Source organism: Tinamus guttatus, unplaced genomic scaffold (assembly GCF_059628265.1).
Source record: "Tinamus guttatus ecotype Peru unplaced genomic scaffold, ASM5962826v1 Tinamus_guttatus_pri_ptg000408l, whole genome shotgun sequence".
Classification (NCBI taxonomy): Eukaryota; Metazoa; Chordata; class Aves; order Tinamiformes; family Tinamidae; genus Tinamus; species Tinamus guttatus.
Genome location: NW_028288942.1, coordinates 175,971 through 189,960, shown reverse-complemented (window position 1 = coordinate 189,960; position 13,990 = coordinate 175,971). Strand labels below are relative to the sequence as shown.

At 36.6% G+C, this 13,990-nt stretch overlaps 1 protein-coding gene across 1 annotated transcript in view; it reads left to right on the top strand.

Moving 5' to 3' along the window:
- Positions 1–13,503, top strand: part of CRACR2A (calcium release activated channel regulator 2A) — a 38,839-nt gene extending 25,336 nt beyond the window's left edge. The window contains exons 11-17 of the mRNA XM_010214029.2: positions 286–616; positions 4,548–4,680; positions 6,878–6,959; positions 7,894–8,008; positions 9,286–9,387; positions 12,409–12,485; positions 13,396–13,503. Coding sequence (XP_010212331.2) covers positions 286–616; positions 4,548–4,680; positions 6,878–6,959; positions 7,894–8,008; positions 9,286–9,387; positions 12,409–12,485; positions 13,396–13,486 — 931 coding nt within the window. The 3' untranslated portion in view covers positions 13,487–13,503. The remainder of the gene's footprint in view (positions 1–285; positions 617–4,547; positions 4,681–6,877; positions 6,960–7,893; positions 8,009–9,285; positions 9,388–12,408; positions 12,486–13,395) is intronic.
- The last annotated feature ends 487 nt before the right edge of the window (positions 13,504–13,990 follow it).

Here is a 13,990-nt window from a genome sequence, read left to right as displayed (position 1 = left end):
TTTTGTTGATATGGGACAGTCTTTTTTTTTTTTTTTTTAATTCTGATCCAGGTTTCTTTATAGATTATCAGCTTTCCCCATGGTGCTTATTCTCCTAAAGCACTCTATGTACATATACCTAGTACAATGAGCTGGCTTTTCAATAGGCACTTTTCTAAATCATCTCTGTTTAACGTCTTAAGTAGTAAAAACATAGGAGGTGAAATTCTATTACATTAGAATAAAATAATAGGAATCCAGGTCTCATATAGTTATGTGATGTACTTATTTTTTATCTCTGTCCAGCCCATCATTTGAAGAAGATGATGTCTTCAGTAACTCAGTAAAGAGAAGGGGGTCTGTTGGGCTGAATGGATTTCTCTCTGTAGAGCCTGATGCTGGAGTTACTGGAAGATCGTCTAAAGCATCACATCTCCAAAGATTAATATCAATTGAGGAAGATCATCTGCCTCAGCTTCTTGAGAGGCCAGTGGATACACAGCTGGACAAATGCACTGGAAAAGATGGGAATACTCCTTCTGAGAAGGAAATAGATAAGAGAAACATAGAACAATCTGTGGAACATACACCGTCATCTTCCAGAGAGCAACCAGTAGGGAAGGAATCACTGTCAAATGTAAGGGGACAAAGGACTTCAGAAAATGTGAAAACGTGTTGAAGGGGATACTTTAATGTGTTATTCTCAGAAACTAGAATCATTTTATTTTCTGTTTGAAAGCAAAATTCTAACAAATTAGGCCACTGATCTGCATGAACAGGGAGATGGAAATGTATTCCAGAAAAATTTTGAAAGCACAAGGAAGAGAAGGTCAGCCTAAGAAAATGGTAGCGGCAGACAATGTGTATATGGGCTTATGTCTTTTATGATTGTAAAAGCAAGAGTCATTAAAATAACTCATTTCTGGAAAGATTTTTTTGAGGATTAGACAGTAGATTCTAAATGACTATTTCATGTAGTTATGTCTTGTAATAGTGGGATATAATAGAAGATCCACTGAAAGGTAGCAATTGTCTGAGAAAATAAGTGTTTCTCTCCTTGAAATATTTAAGTGGATTTTTTTTTCCAAAAAGTGATATTTGTTATAATATGATAATTTTGAGTCAGCTTTGGTAGCTGGAAACCTAGGTAGATTTATTGGGGGGGAAAAACAAGGCAAAATATTCTACTTTTTAGTCAACATCAGAGAAGACTTTAACTGGCAAATTGAAATCCTAGATTTTTTTTAGCTGTAGCTTTTACATGAATGTTAACAATGAATTCCCCAAGCAGTAATGATCTATAAAAAAAAAAATCAGGAATGTACATTTCTTTGTAGTATAATTTTTTTGCACTGCTTCAGAACAAGCTGTGCTTGTGATCTAATTTTAGTATTGTTATTAAGTATTATCCATTGTTGTATTCTTGAAGTATACATTAAAAAGATTAAGGTATAGCAAAAAAAAAATAGGTATACTTGGTTGTAATTATATAGTTCTCTTAGAAGAAGCAAGCATATCTAAAAAATGATAGTAAAATTGTACCATGGTTGCATAATAAGTTCTAAGTGGTACATCTTAATATAAAAAGGTCTAATGCACAGCACAAGCTTTACATTTTTAAAAAGAATAGTTTGCTAAAGTCTTTTGACATAAATATGTACTGTAAAACAAAATGTTAGTGTTATATAACCACAAGGAACTTAGATCTGTTGTCAAAAATAGCAAGATGATTTGTAGTGTATAACTTACTCTGAATGTCTGCATTGCCCTCCACTTAATGTCAGACGGACCCTTCTCAGCAAATAGCTACAGAACTGAATTACTACTTTATTAATGGGAAGAGATCTTGACACCATAATCTCCTTGAAAACAAGTAATGATCAAGCTATTAGATTTAGAGATTTTGATTTAGAGAATGTGCTTATCATTATGACATTAGATAATAACTAGAAAATCTGTTATGTTTTCTTAGCCAGAAACTTGAAATGTTGACATAGCTTAGTTCCTTACTGAAATTTCTGCGTCCTGTGACTAGAGGAGCATTAATCTTTTTAGAGAAAAGGAGTTGTCTACTCGACAGGAGATTTGGAGGTGGTGGAGAAAAATACACTTTTTCCTCCTTCTGTGATGTGTTGTGGGCAAATGTGTCCATCGGGTTTATCTTCCGCTCAGTTGAATAACACTGTACAATCTCTGGGGCAGAAACTCTCTTTTGCCCTGCAGTAAGGAAATTGGCAATCTTAGGCTTTTCTAGACTTTCCAACTGTTGTTATAAGGGTGGATAATAGTAACAATGAATTTACTCTCTATGACTGCATATGCTTGACTCTTGTTGAAATCATTAGGCACTGTTTGCATTCTTTGAAAGATTTTAGTTTAATATGTACTTCTTATTTACTGTATTGTGCTTTCAAAGCATGATGTAATGGGATTTAGTGGCCGCAGAAGCCAGGTTAGGTCATCAAGTCGAGCTAGGACCAGCCTGCCCTGCCTGATGAGCTTAGTCTGGACCTTCCTTCAGATCCTCTTTATGTTTTTTTTTTTTTTTTTTCCCCCAAAAACAAGTGAAAACAAGGTGAGAGGGGAGAGAAGAAATCAGGAAAATGTTTCTTGTTTGCTTAATGAAAATGATTCATTTCAGTTTTAAACAACCATTAAGAAGGTAAAATTCCAAAAGTAATTGCATTCCATTTTCGTTTTCTAGGAAATGTCAACCCTAATGAGTTGGCGTAACCCTTAGTTTGGGTGATTTCTTAGATTACTTTTTTGCATTTCATTTGGGAAAACAAAAAATTAAAAAAGACACACGCACACTCCTTTCGGATAAGCTCTGTCCATATAAGGATGAACTATATGCTTCTCTGCATGATCCTTTTGGCCTACTGACCAGGTTGAATTTAGGTGTGCAGTGATCTTGTTCAGTCCAGTGCTACTGCATTGATTTCCTTCCTTGTCAGAGAGGGGAAGGCAGGGCTAGAAGGAGTGGTATGCAATTGATAAGTGTTCCCATGGCAATTCTACATAGAGGCCTCAACTGAAGCTGATGAAAATTTCTGAAAAAAAAATCCCTACTCTTCCTGCATTGTGAGTTATGAGGAGTCTGAGGGGCATATTTCGACCAGTCTTTTAGTCTTCCAGTCTAGAGGTGAGAACTCTATGGAGTTATAACAAGGGGCTGGTCCACAAAAGAGATGTGCACATATTTGGGCCCTCAAAACTTGCAGTAGTGAATGGTCTTCATATTAAGGAAGACAGCAGCTCTATCTGCCTTTTTCTTTTCTTTTCTTTTCTTTTCTTTTCTTTTCTTTTCTTTTCTTTTCTTTTCTTTTCTTTTCTTTTCTTTTCTTTTCTTTTCTTTTCTTTTCTTTTCTTTTCTTTTTTCTTTTCTTTTTTTTTCCTCCTTCAAGAGTAGTTCTGTGCTTTTTGCTCTTTCCTGTAACGCTGCAGTATATTTGTACAAAACATTTGCAAGGCCAGATATCTATGTCATGTTCAAGGAACTGTGAGGCAGAGAGTACAGTTGCCTACTTGATGTACATCAGTACTGATAGTACTGATGCCTACTTGAGCTCAACAGTCTCAGGGATCCTGTGCCGCAAATGCCTGATAGAGATTCCTTCCTTTCCTTCCCTCCCTTTTCCTCTTCTGTTCCTCGCTTTCCCCAAATAAAGGGGCATCCACATCATGCTGCCCTTTCTGTGGCTTTCAGGGCATAATTCGTTGCACACTTCCTTCCCCCTTTAACACACTACAACAGCTGAGGTACCCCACAACTGCTGTTGCTACTTTGTTCTTCCCGAAGCAAGCCATTCTAGATATGAAGAGAATGAATTTGGGAGTAATGGCCTGCTTGGCCATTGGCATCTATATTCTCTCCATTATCTACTTGCAGTAAACGAAACGCGGATAGGCTGGACAAATTGTTGTTCTTCCTACTTGAAAAAACAAATGGCAAAAACTTAGCTGAATATTAACAGCCTCGTTAACTGCACTTAACTTTCCATCTTCCCCATCCTTTTCCTCCTTCCCCTACTTGTCCCCTCTCTCCCTGACCTGTGATTTTAAATGAACATAGATGTGGGGTAGCACAGAAACTCCTAATGCTACAGTAGTAGAGGAGGGAGGAGAAACTGATGATAGATGGCATAAACCAAAGTTATGGTTTTGTTTCTGTTTTCTGGATAAAGATGTGCTGTTTCTACTATGTCTTTGATATAGGATGGAAACCACTGACCACAGCTATATGAATCTGGTTTTGATTTCCAGGGATGAAAACAAGTTGTTTTGATTAGGTTTATGCCTTCTCAATGCTGTTTCAGTCAAAGTTCATATTCAGTATACCTGCAGATGTCAGTACTCAACTTCAAATGATCTGGAATGCTGTATGGGAATCATCTGAAATCCTGAGTTATTTCAGGAAGCAGAATTCTGCTATATCAGCAGTAGAGAACATGATGTGATAAAATCTTGTTTTTTTTCCCAACTCAGCCTTAAAAACAAGGCAAATCGGAAGGCAATGGAATTTAGAGTGAGGGCAGTTGAAGACTAATGTTTACTCTTATTTGAAGGAGGAGAGAATAAACTCTGTCCCAGACCACTTGTTCAAGATTATTTTAGTTGGCAATTCAAGTGTTGGAAAGACTTCATTCTTAAGGCGATTCTGTGAAGATCGTTTTTTCCCAGGCACAGCTGCTACTGTGGGTAAGTTTAAGAAACATTACAAATATTATTATTCCTCCAGCAGTACTTAGTAGCTTCTAATGATATTGAGTCTGTCTTGTAAAACACAAACGCACAGATCCTTTACCCAAAAGTGGAGGAGGACATGCAAAGAGAACTCTGCTAAATCAGGAAGCAGATTATTGACGGAGAGCATTCAAGTTAGCCTTCATAGTGAAATCCTGTCATTGAAGTCAATCAGAAAACCCTATTGATTGCATTGAAGTGCAGTTTCCGTATAAATCTCTTTGTTCTGAAACTAATACCCTGTTCAGTAGACTGCATATACTGTACCATCTCATCTCCACCCCTCCAACGAATTTGATTTTGTTTTAAAAGAGAAAGTAGTCTATCTATCTGAATTATGTTTAAAAATTTAGCACATAAGAAGCAAGAAAGACGTATGCTAGTGTTCTCACAAACTAGCAGCTACATTGTACTTGTATTGCCCAAAGTTGTAAGCCAAGCTTTTAGAAGTTAGACTTGTAATTAAGGTTCAAAAAACAAACAGATTTTTGCAAGGCAGCTGAATTACTGTAAATAATCAGATGGATGTTATTTAGTTTGTATGCTTGATCTCTAGCAGATGTGAAATAAAACTTATTTGTTCATAATAAAAGGTGTTGAAATTAGTGTATATCTAAGAACACCCAGGTGTGGCCAGCTGCTGTAAGGTCCCCTGACATGCTCATCATTCCAGTCAAAAGACCTAAGAGAGTCAATTTACATGACATGATGCTTCACTGTAAGCTTAATAATTTCCTAGACTTGTAGTTCTTCATTGACTGAAGCTCCAATATAACGGGAACTGAGACGCCAAAGCCTACATTAAAAGAGCCTTCATCTGGTGCTACCTTCTGTGCATGTTAACTTGTTGAATGGTGGCAGGATTTCCATGTCTCTGACATCTTATAAATTGTGAGTTATTGCCTGGAGCTTCCAGAAGAAAAGCATAGGAATGAGTCTGATCTTTTGATTTTTAGCTGCCATCCAATAATGACAAGAAAGTATTTGTCATAACTTTGATTCAGCCTTCGCATCTATGGGCTCTACAAGCCCTATGGTTGGCAAGACATACAGTTCAAAAGCAATGTGAACAATGTGAATGGAGAAGAGAATATTCCTGAAATTTTTAGGAATAGAATAGCCCAAATTCCTTCCCTTGAGATACAGGCAGTGAATATATCATCCATCCATATTTCTTGATTACCCATTGAAAGAATTCAGGCTTGGATTCTTCTACATTAATGCCAGTGGTAAATTGCATGGATGTGGAAGAAGACCTTGAAGGAATGATAGATGAGATGAGACCCTGACATCTCTTCCAACCTGAATAATTCTATGATTCTGTGATTCTATGATACAGTATAGTGTAGTTCAATAGATTGCAAGAGGGGAGGGTGATTGATTACTGTTTAAGACTCATTTTTGTTATAAATATCCAGAAGATGCTTATATCATCCCTGATGGAGAGAATTGGGAGATGATTCATTTAAAAACGTTGATAAATTTATCTTTGCCTCACTTCTGTTTAGCTACGTAGAAGTTAAGGTACTAGCCTAGCTTATAGGCTGCTCATCTCCTTTATGCCCTAGCAGGGAGGAAGTTCTTCAGCTATTCAGTTCTTTCATTTTCAGCATTCATCTTCGGTTCTGCTGTTCCCTTAGTGTGATGCCTTGTGCTTTTTCTACTGGCTGTAGAAAGTGCCTACATGGTTGGTTCAGACAAAATGCTGAACTTTCAGATAGCTGAAGTTATAAAGCATCAATTTCAGACTGAATGGCTTAGACTGCCATAGGCTCTTGATGGTCTCTTCAGATGGGCTCTTGAATCGTGATCCCTGCTTTGAAAAGTTATTTATCTAATAGCTTTTTCAAAATTCAGTTACTCTGTTACCATTCAGTATTTTATTACTGAAGATCTTTTGGCAAGTAAAAAAGTCCTAATGTCTTAGAGACTAGAGAGAGAGAGAAAGAAAGAGAGAGGGAGAGATAGAGAAATAGAAATTTGCATCTTTCTGTTAGAGGCATAATTTTTGCCTCTTACAAAATGTAACGTCTACATGAAATGTCTATGTGAGATTGTTACTCTGGTGGAATCGTTGTCATTTGCTGGATTGGGATTTCAAAGTTCTAACTGAGTGTATAAGGAGACAACTTACCTTGTATTTCTGTTATAGGAGTGGATTACAGTGTGAAAACAGTCACAGTAGATAATAGCCATGTAACCCTGCAACTCTGGGACACTGCTGGCCAGGAACGGTGAGAAAAACTTTCTAAGGTTTTATATGCTTGAAAAATCTATTTAAAGATTAGCATCCTGTTTCTTAGGAGAGGAACAAAGATAAGAAAATTCTTAACAGAGCCAATTAAATCACAGTACATATAGAACCTTCTATGGCATCTATAATGTGCTAAAAAGCCCCTAGAAATCTAAACTTTAGTCAGAGCTCTTTGTGAGAGAGAAATTTCTGCTGTGATTTCTAAACTAAAAATGAAGGAGGATGAGAGAAGGTGAAATATGCAACAGATTTTTGGGAGTAATCCAAACAAAATATGACAAGGCAGATGAATTTTTTCCAAACATTCTTTCCAAAAATATTTTTTTTTGCAAAGAATTTATTTGCTGTTGCAGTCACTGGTAGTAAAAGCATCATCCTTCAGCGTTCTGCTGAATGTGAAAAGGGAGCTCCTGACACCGGAAGAACGGGATTGCTTGCCACAATTTATAATCTGCCTCTGCTTTAAAACAAGTTCTGCAGTGAAGATCATCTAGTTTATGGAATTATAGAATTAATATATAAGCAAAATAAAAACATATTTAACTCTTACAAAGATTAGAATGTTGTAACTGCAGAGCAACATTCTCCATTCTTTTTTACATGTGTGTTTTGCTGGCTTCCAATGTAACTGCATTTTAATAGTTGTATGAATAGCCTATGGATTTAAAGTGTAAGCAATTAAGTAGTGGCAAAATTTGGGGCCATTACTTAGGAAGATACATATTTATACCCGCCTATATAGCTGTGGCCTAAGCTGTGGGCCAAGAGAGGGATAAACGCACAAGATGTCTGCATTTGGCTCTTGAGGAGATCTGGCGGGTTCTAGCCCCTGACAGCTCCTGTCTAGCAGAGAGGAATTACATTGTCACATTACTGCTTGTCTTGGCTAGTTATAAACAGATTCTTCCTTGCAGGTACCGCAGTATTACCAAGCAGTTTTTCCGAAAAGCTGATGGTGTCATTGTGATGTATGATATAACAGCAAAAGACACATTCACAGCTGTGAAGCAGTGGCTTGTGAGCATTGAGGTAACGTGGCATAGCTTTAAGTCTAAACTACTGTGTCACTAGTCTCTACATTTTTCCAGATAAGGAATGTTAGCTGGTGCAAAGCAGAGAAGGCAGCATGTTTCTTGTGGTAGCAATTCTCAGTTTTTAAGGAGTAAATATCTCCAATGGCCACTGATTACTGAGTCAGTTCAAGTGCTCCTGGCTTTCCTTCTACCGAACATAAAATGGGAGCTGGGGGAGGAAGCCCAGTATGGAGTCATCTGATTTCTCATGAAGGTTATATAGCTGAGGACTCCGCTTGTTTCATTGCTAACGCTGGGAGGTGCTTTGAATCACAGATACCATTGGTAAGTAACAGTTTGGCAACCAAATATTTGGCTCACAGGAACCTGAATGAAGACAAGCCTGTAATATCCACATGCTGTGCTATAAAACTGGCTCAGGGCAGAGAACTCAGTTTTTCGGCGTAATTGATAGAGATCATCTTTTTAAACACTTTAAAAGAATCATGGTCTGAACACTAGGTGGCTTGGCAGGTTGAAATTAGGTCTGTCATTCAACTCTTTCCTAATGGGCATAGCTTTCCACCTCTGAGTATCTCCATCGAAATAAAAGTAGTATGATGCATGTGATGCAGATTGATTAAGATTAAAACAAATCATAAGCTAATTTATCATGGTAAAACCAAGAGGAGAATTCAAATTTTTGATGAAGAATAATGCTGTGATCAAAACCTTAGTATTTTATTCCAAGCTGGAATAGTTCACTCATCTTTATGGATGGAATCCATTTACTGCTTTGCCATCCATCCCACTTTATTGTGATGTTTTAGGTAGTAATAATTCTAACCATGTTCAGAATTAATTTATATTTGTTCCTATTATGTGTATTTTTTTCTCTCTACCTATCTTATGTAATTTATTTGGTATAGTTGTCCTATACGTCATTATTATTGTCCTGTCTATGTAATTAGAAAATCAGTGGCTATATGTGAACATTGTCAGAGCCTGTGGAGTATCATATTTTTGTTCTCTCTCTATTTTTAATATGAAACCTGAATGTCTGCTGTGCTGGACCATTAATTGTAAATTCTGAGCACTTTATCTCATGCTCCAGGAGAATCTGTCTTCTTCAGTCCAGCTTGAATGCCTGATATGTTCCTAAGAAAAGTGGCTCTTACCTGGCTCATATGTCTTAAATTTCATGTTGCGCCATGACATTTGTTTGTTTATTCTCTTGATGTGTATTTTTTTTAAAGAAAATGCCTCAGCTGATACTTACTCTTTGATTTGCAGGAGGCAGCTGGGGAGAATGTACCTGTCCTTTTATTGGGTAATAAAACAGATAATGAAAAGGAACGAGAAGTCCCCAATGGAATGGGAGAGCATTTAGCTATGGTACAGTACTCAGAATGGAACTCTTATAGAACTTGAAGGTGAAGGTTCTTGATTTGAGTCTGAATGTGTCTACCTTTTTAGAAAAACAAATTCTTTTTAATCAGACAAATATTTTAAAGGTGAGGAATCTTGCTATTCATCAGTCTATCTCTCAGTGGTGTAAACAGTGGTATTAGGTGGTTATGAAGTGGTCTAAAGACAAAAATTAAAAGTTGAGTGGTGCCAAAAATTCATTCTTCCCTCTCTCTTTTTCTCTCACTTTCTTTCTCTCTTCCTTTTTGCATTCTTTCACTCTCATTTCTCTTTTTATCTCTCCTTTTTTGTCTCTCTCTTTCTTCTTTGTATTGATTCTTGAGAGTGAGATAATTTCAGGACATTTTCTGCATCCCACCCCCTTTAAGGCCACAGTAGTGTGGGAGTAGAAAGTGTGTTTATTTTTAGCATCTTTTCATCATGTAGAGAGACAAAGTAAATAGAGCTAGTATTTGCCAGAGCACTGAAAATATCTATGGGCCATAGTTTAAGAGCCAAAGGACTGCATATAGCCTATTTACATTCCTGCATATGATGTTTATCATTTTTTTTTCTTCTGAATCTCTCTCTATAATGCATATAATACGAACAGCAGTGACTCCAAATTATTCATTTATTTAGAATAAGTCAACCTAGTGTTCATGAGAAGTGAGCTAAGGTGGGTAGAAGTGTAGTTGAATTAAAGTAGGTGTTGCATTTCTCACATGTACTTACTTGTCTGTCACTAGAAGGTATACTGCAACAAACGGAAGGTAAGTGAAGGGAAAGTAATTAGAAATGCAGTTAAACTGTTCTCAGTTTATAGGAAAGATTACTATTGAATACCTCAGTATAAATGGACCACCCCCGACCCGCCCTTTTTTTTTTTTATTCACACTGTCTTGTATACAAGCATACTTCCACATTCAGGTTTGTGACCATTATTTATTTTTTATCTGAGGGCAATATCATCTTTTTTATCCCTCAAAGGTTCTTCCTTTAAGAAGTCTGTCTGGTTTTCTTGTAAGCATTGAAATGCAGTGGAATTTCATGTCCTGGAGGATTCTTGCTAGGTAGGAGTAGGATGTGTAACACTGAATCCTTCTTTGAAAAAGCAACTGACTCATAAACCATAAATGGACTGAGTGGGTGTCTTACATGTCATTTAGCTCTCTTCAAAATTTGCACTGGCAAAACAAAATTTAATCATTCTGCCTGATTTGCAGATCTCACACCCCACTAGGCCATTAATTCTAACTTGTTATGCAAGAAAAAATATTTTAAATAAGTAAAATGAAAGATGAAAAAATAATGAAAATGAAAAAAAGATAATGCTGAAATGAATAAAATCTCTGCTTAAAATCTTTTAATGATGGTTTACCATCAAAGCAGTCTAAAAAGAAAAAAAAGAATGACGTGAATGATATTTGAATGTTTAATTGTGCTCACAGGACTTAAGGGAAGGAATACCTGGTGACCACTGGCTAGTTGAAAAGCAGCTCAGAAATAATTGAATTGTAACGATTTGCTTGTTGAGCTCATCATAACCTTTTATTTTAATGAAATCTTAATTCTTGTTAAATTCCTATGAAACTACTTACTAATGTCTCTACTGGAAAATGCAGTTGAGTTGCTTATTTTGTGAATAATCTCATGAATTACTTGTAAGTGGCCCAAAATACACTTGACTAGATGCTGAGCTGATAGTCACCTGCATAGTCATCCTATGCTAAAAGGACCCTGTACAGAAAAGGGAATCAGGTCACTCAGTCAGCCCAGAAGTCCAACAGTATTTGTGGACTGTTTCATGGATATTAGCTCACACAGGATGGGATTGATTTTAGTTAGTTCCTTTCCTGTGGTTAGCAAAATAAGTTCTTCCAGAGGATGCTTCAGCCCAGCTGTTGTAACTCTTGCTTTGCTTCAGTCTCAGATCTTAGAAGTTGGTGTACTTTAAGATTCAGGAAGAAACGCAGGGGCTCCCATTATTAAGGCACATATCATTAAGCTTGTGGGGCATGGCAGGCAGCACAGTTCTTTATTAAAATGAAGCAGAGCAGCCTGAAGACTGGTAGTTGCAGTGTGATACTCCAAGAAAAGAGGAATAGTATGAGGATGGTAATTCTGGAAAGTATCAGAAGGAAAAGAAGATCCTCCTGAAACTGGTTGGCAGTTGGGGGAATATAAGAATAAACATCATGATGGTAATGAGAATTTTGCAGTATTAACTTTGCAGGAAGAAAAAGCTCTGACAAAAAATGTTCACATGCAAAACAAAACTGACCCGATAGCAAGCATCTGAAACTCTATTGCTAAGAAATATTCAAGTTATGGATGTGTGCTGTGCCTGTCTGGAAGGTGTGATCATTTAATCATCATACTTGATTGCAAAGTTCCCAGGGATTACTAAACCAACGGTGCAGACTGTTTGGGGTTGGGAAGAAGATACACCAGAATGTCACAAGGACAAAAGAAAAAAAAAATGTTATTTTTCTTGAAAATGTTAACATTCCTTTTGACTGCTGGAAAGCATTGGTTTCAGACCGCTGAATACAGAGCATTTCTGCTGAACCTTTCCAAGATTAAAGAAAAAAAGGAAAAATAGATCACGAGATTTTTTTTTTTTACCTTCTCTGACACACGCTCAGTGAATTGCCTCATCATCACAAAGAAAGTTCACTAAATTCAGCACACTCTAAGACATGTTTACATTTGAGCTTTTGAGAGATCAATTTATCAGAGAGGAAAGCCACTATATAGAACAAATATCATCTGATAAATGCATATGGTTGCTCTTTTGGGGTTACGTTGGGTCTTACTTTATTTTATTACTATTTTCAGTCAACTACAAAATATAGTCTATCTTTTCATACAGCTGGTTGGATAGAAAGGCCTATTTCTGCTTGTTTTTCTTCATTTATATATTTCAGTGTATGTCTTGCTTTTTTTTAGAACTGGCATGAGAAGCTGTGCAAAACTAATTGAAACAGACTTTCTGTTTTATCCTAGGATTACAATTTAATTTTCTATGAATGCAGTGCATGTTCTGGGCACAATACCAAAAAGTCCATTCTTCACTTAGCGAGGTAAGAAGAAAAAATGTGCAAGCTATAAATATACCTGACTGATCCCTGTCATTGATGATAGAATTATTTCTGTTTGTTAAAATAGTTTCACAGGAACTTAAGGTGAGAATTATTTTATTCCTTTTAAATGGGTCTATATCAGGTTGCTGCAACTCTCAAGTCCACAGAGAGATTCATGGAAGATGGTGACACTCTGCATGGATCTAGAATGACCTGAACTGATGCTAGGAAAGGTGTGTAGGGAGGACCTAATTGTTCTTGCAGGAAGGCCTTGGAGATTTGGAGAAACATGTTTGGATATGGATGCCGATGAGTCCTTTCAGCAGAGCACTGGATGTGCATCCTTCTTTACTTTGCTCATGACAGCTCAAATTTAGCTGTCTGCTTTGGGTCTGGGAGAGAGGGAATGGAGGATTTTCAAAACTACATCAAGATAAGGGATAAAAATACCAGTAAATCTCTCTCCCTTGAAATCCTTTAACTGGTGAAAATACTGGTAATGAAAGGGCAGATCTTTAATGTTGTTGGTGACATTTTTGGAATATGTCAGAGAATTGACAAATGTCTAAATACCTAGATATGCATGGGGGGTGGAGGGATGAGGGAGTTGCTCAAGCCTCAGAAATAAGAAATGAAAGTCACTGTTTTTATTCTCTGAAATGCAGAATAATGCTAGTAATGATGCTAATAAACAACACCATCAACATTTTTCCAATTGAATGAAAATGTGTTTTGTGATGGAGTCACTATTATTTTGCTTTGGTTTTGCTATTTTATTAGATCACAAAATTCTGCCATTTTCTGTTAATCTCCGCACTATTCTATGGGTGTGGAGGAGATGGTTCTTTTTTGATCTCTTATGAATATTACTGATGTTTTCTCTTAACAATTTTTTATTCCTTTGCTTCAGGATTTTAATGGAACATGAAGATAAAGTGAAAGAGAAAGCCATTCAGCTTCAACCTGATACAAATAAGAAATCTTGCTGTATTAGGCCATAAAATGATGGGACATTTAAAAAAAACACACTACAGTACATCATCAGATTTTCCTTATCCTTCAAATGTCACTTTTGCTATGTTCTGAATATAGGTGTAAGTAATCCTTAAAATTTTTGTATACTCTGATCTTCACTTGTTGGCAAGTAGTTGGTTGGTTAAAAGTAATACACCAAAAATTACTAAGAATACATCTTAAAATTTAATAAGAAATATACATGAAGGGATTGAAGATTTTTGTAAGTAGCATAAACATACATTGCTGCATATAGGTCCTTGATGAAAACCCCTTCCTTGCATTTGGATATGGTGGACTGGGTATGTCTAAGCAGGTTGGTGAAGTACCACAGAGTCTTGTCTAACCTATCACCAGATAAACTAATGCTAAGCTAATTTCCATGCTAAGAGGTGGTGCAATACAGAGATCTCAACTTAGTTTCCAGAAGAAGTGGTCACATAGGTGCACTGCTATACTGTCTAGTTTGCATCACACTCAGAAAAAAATCA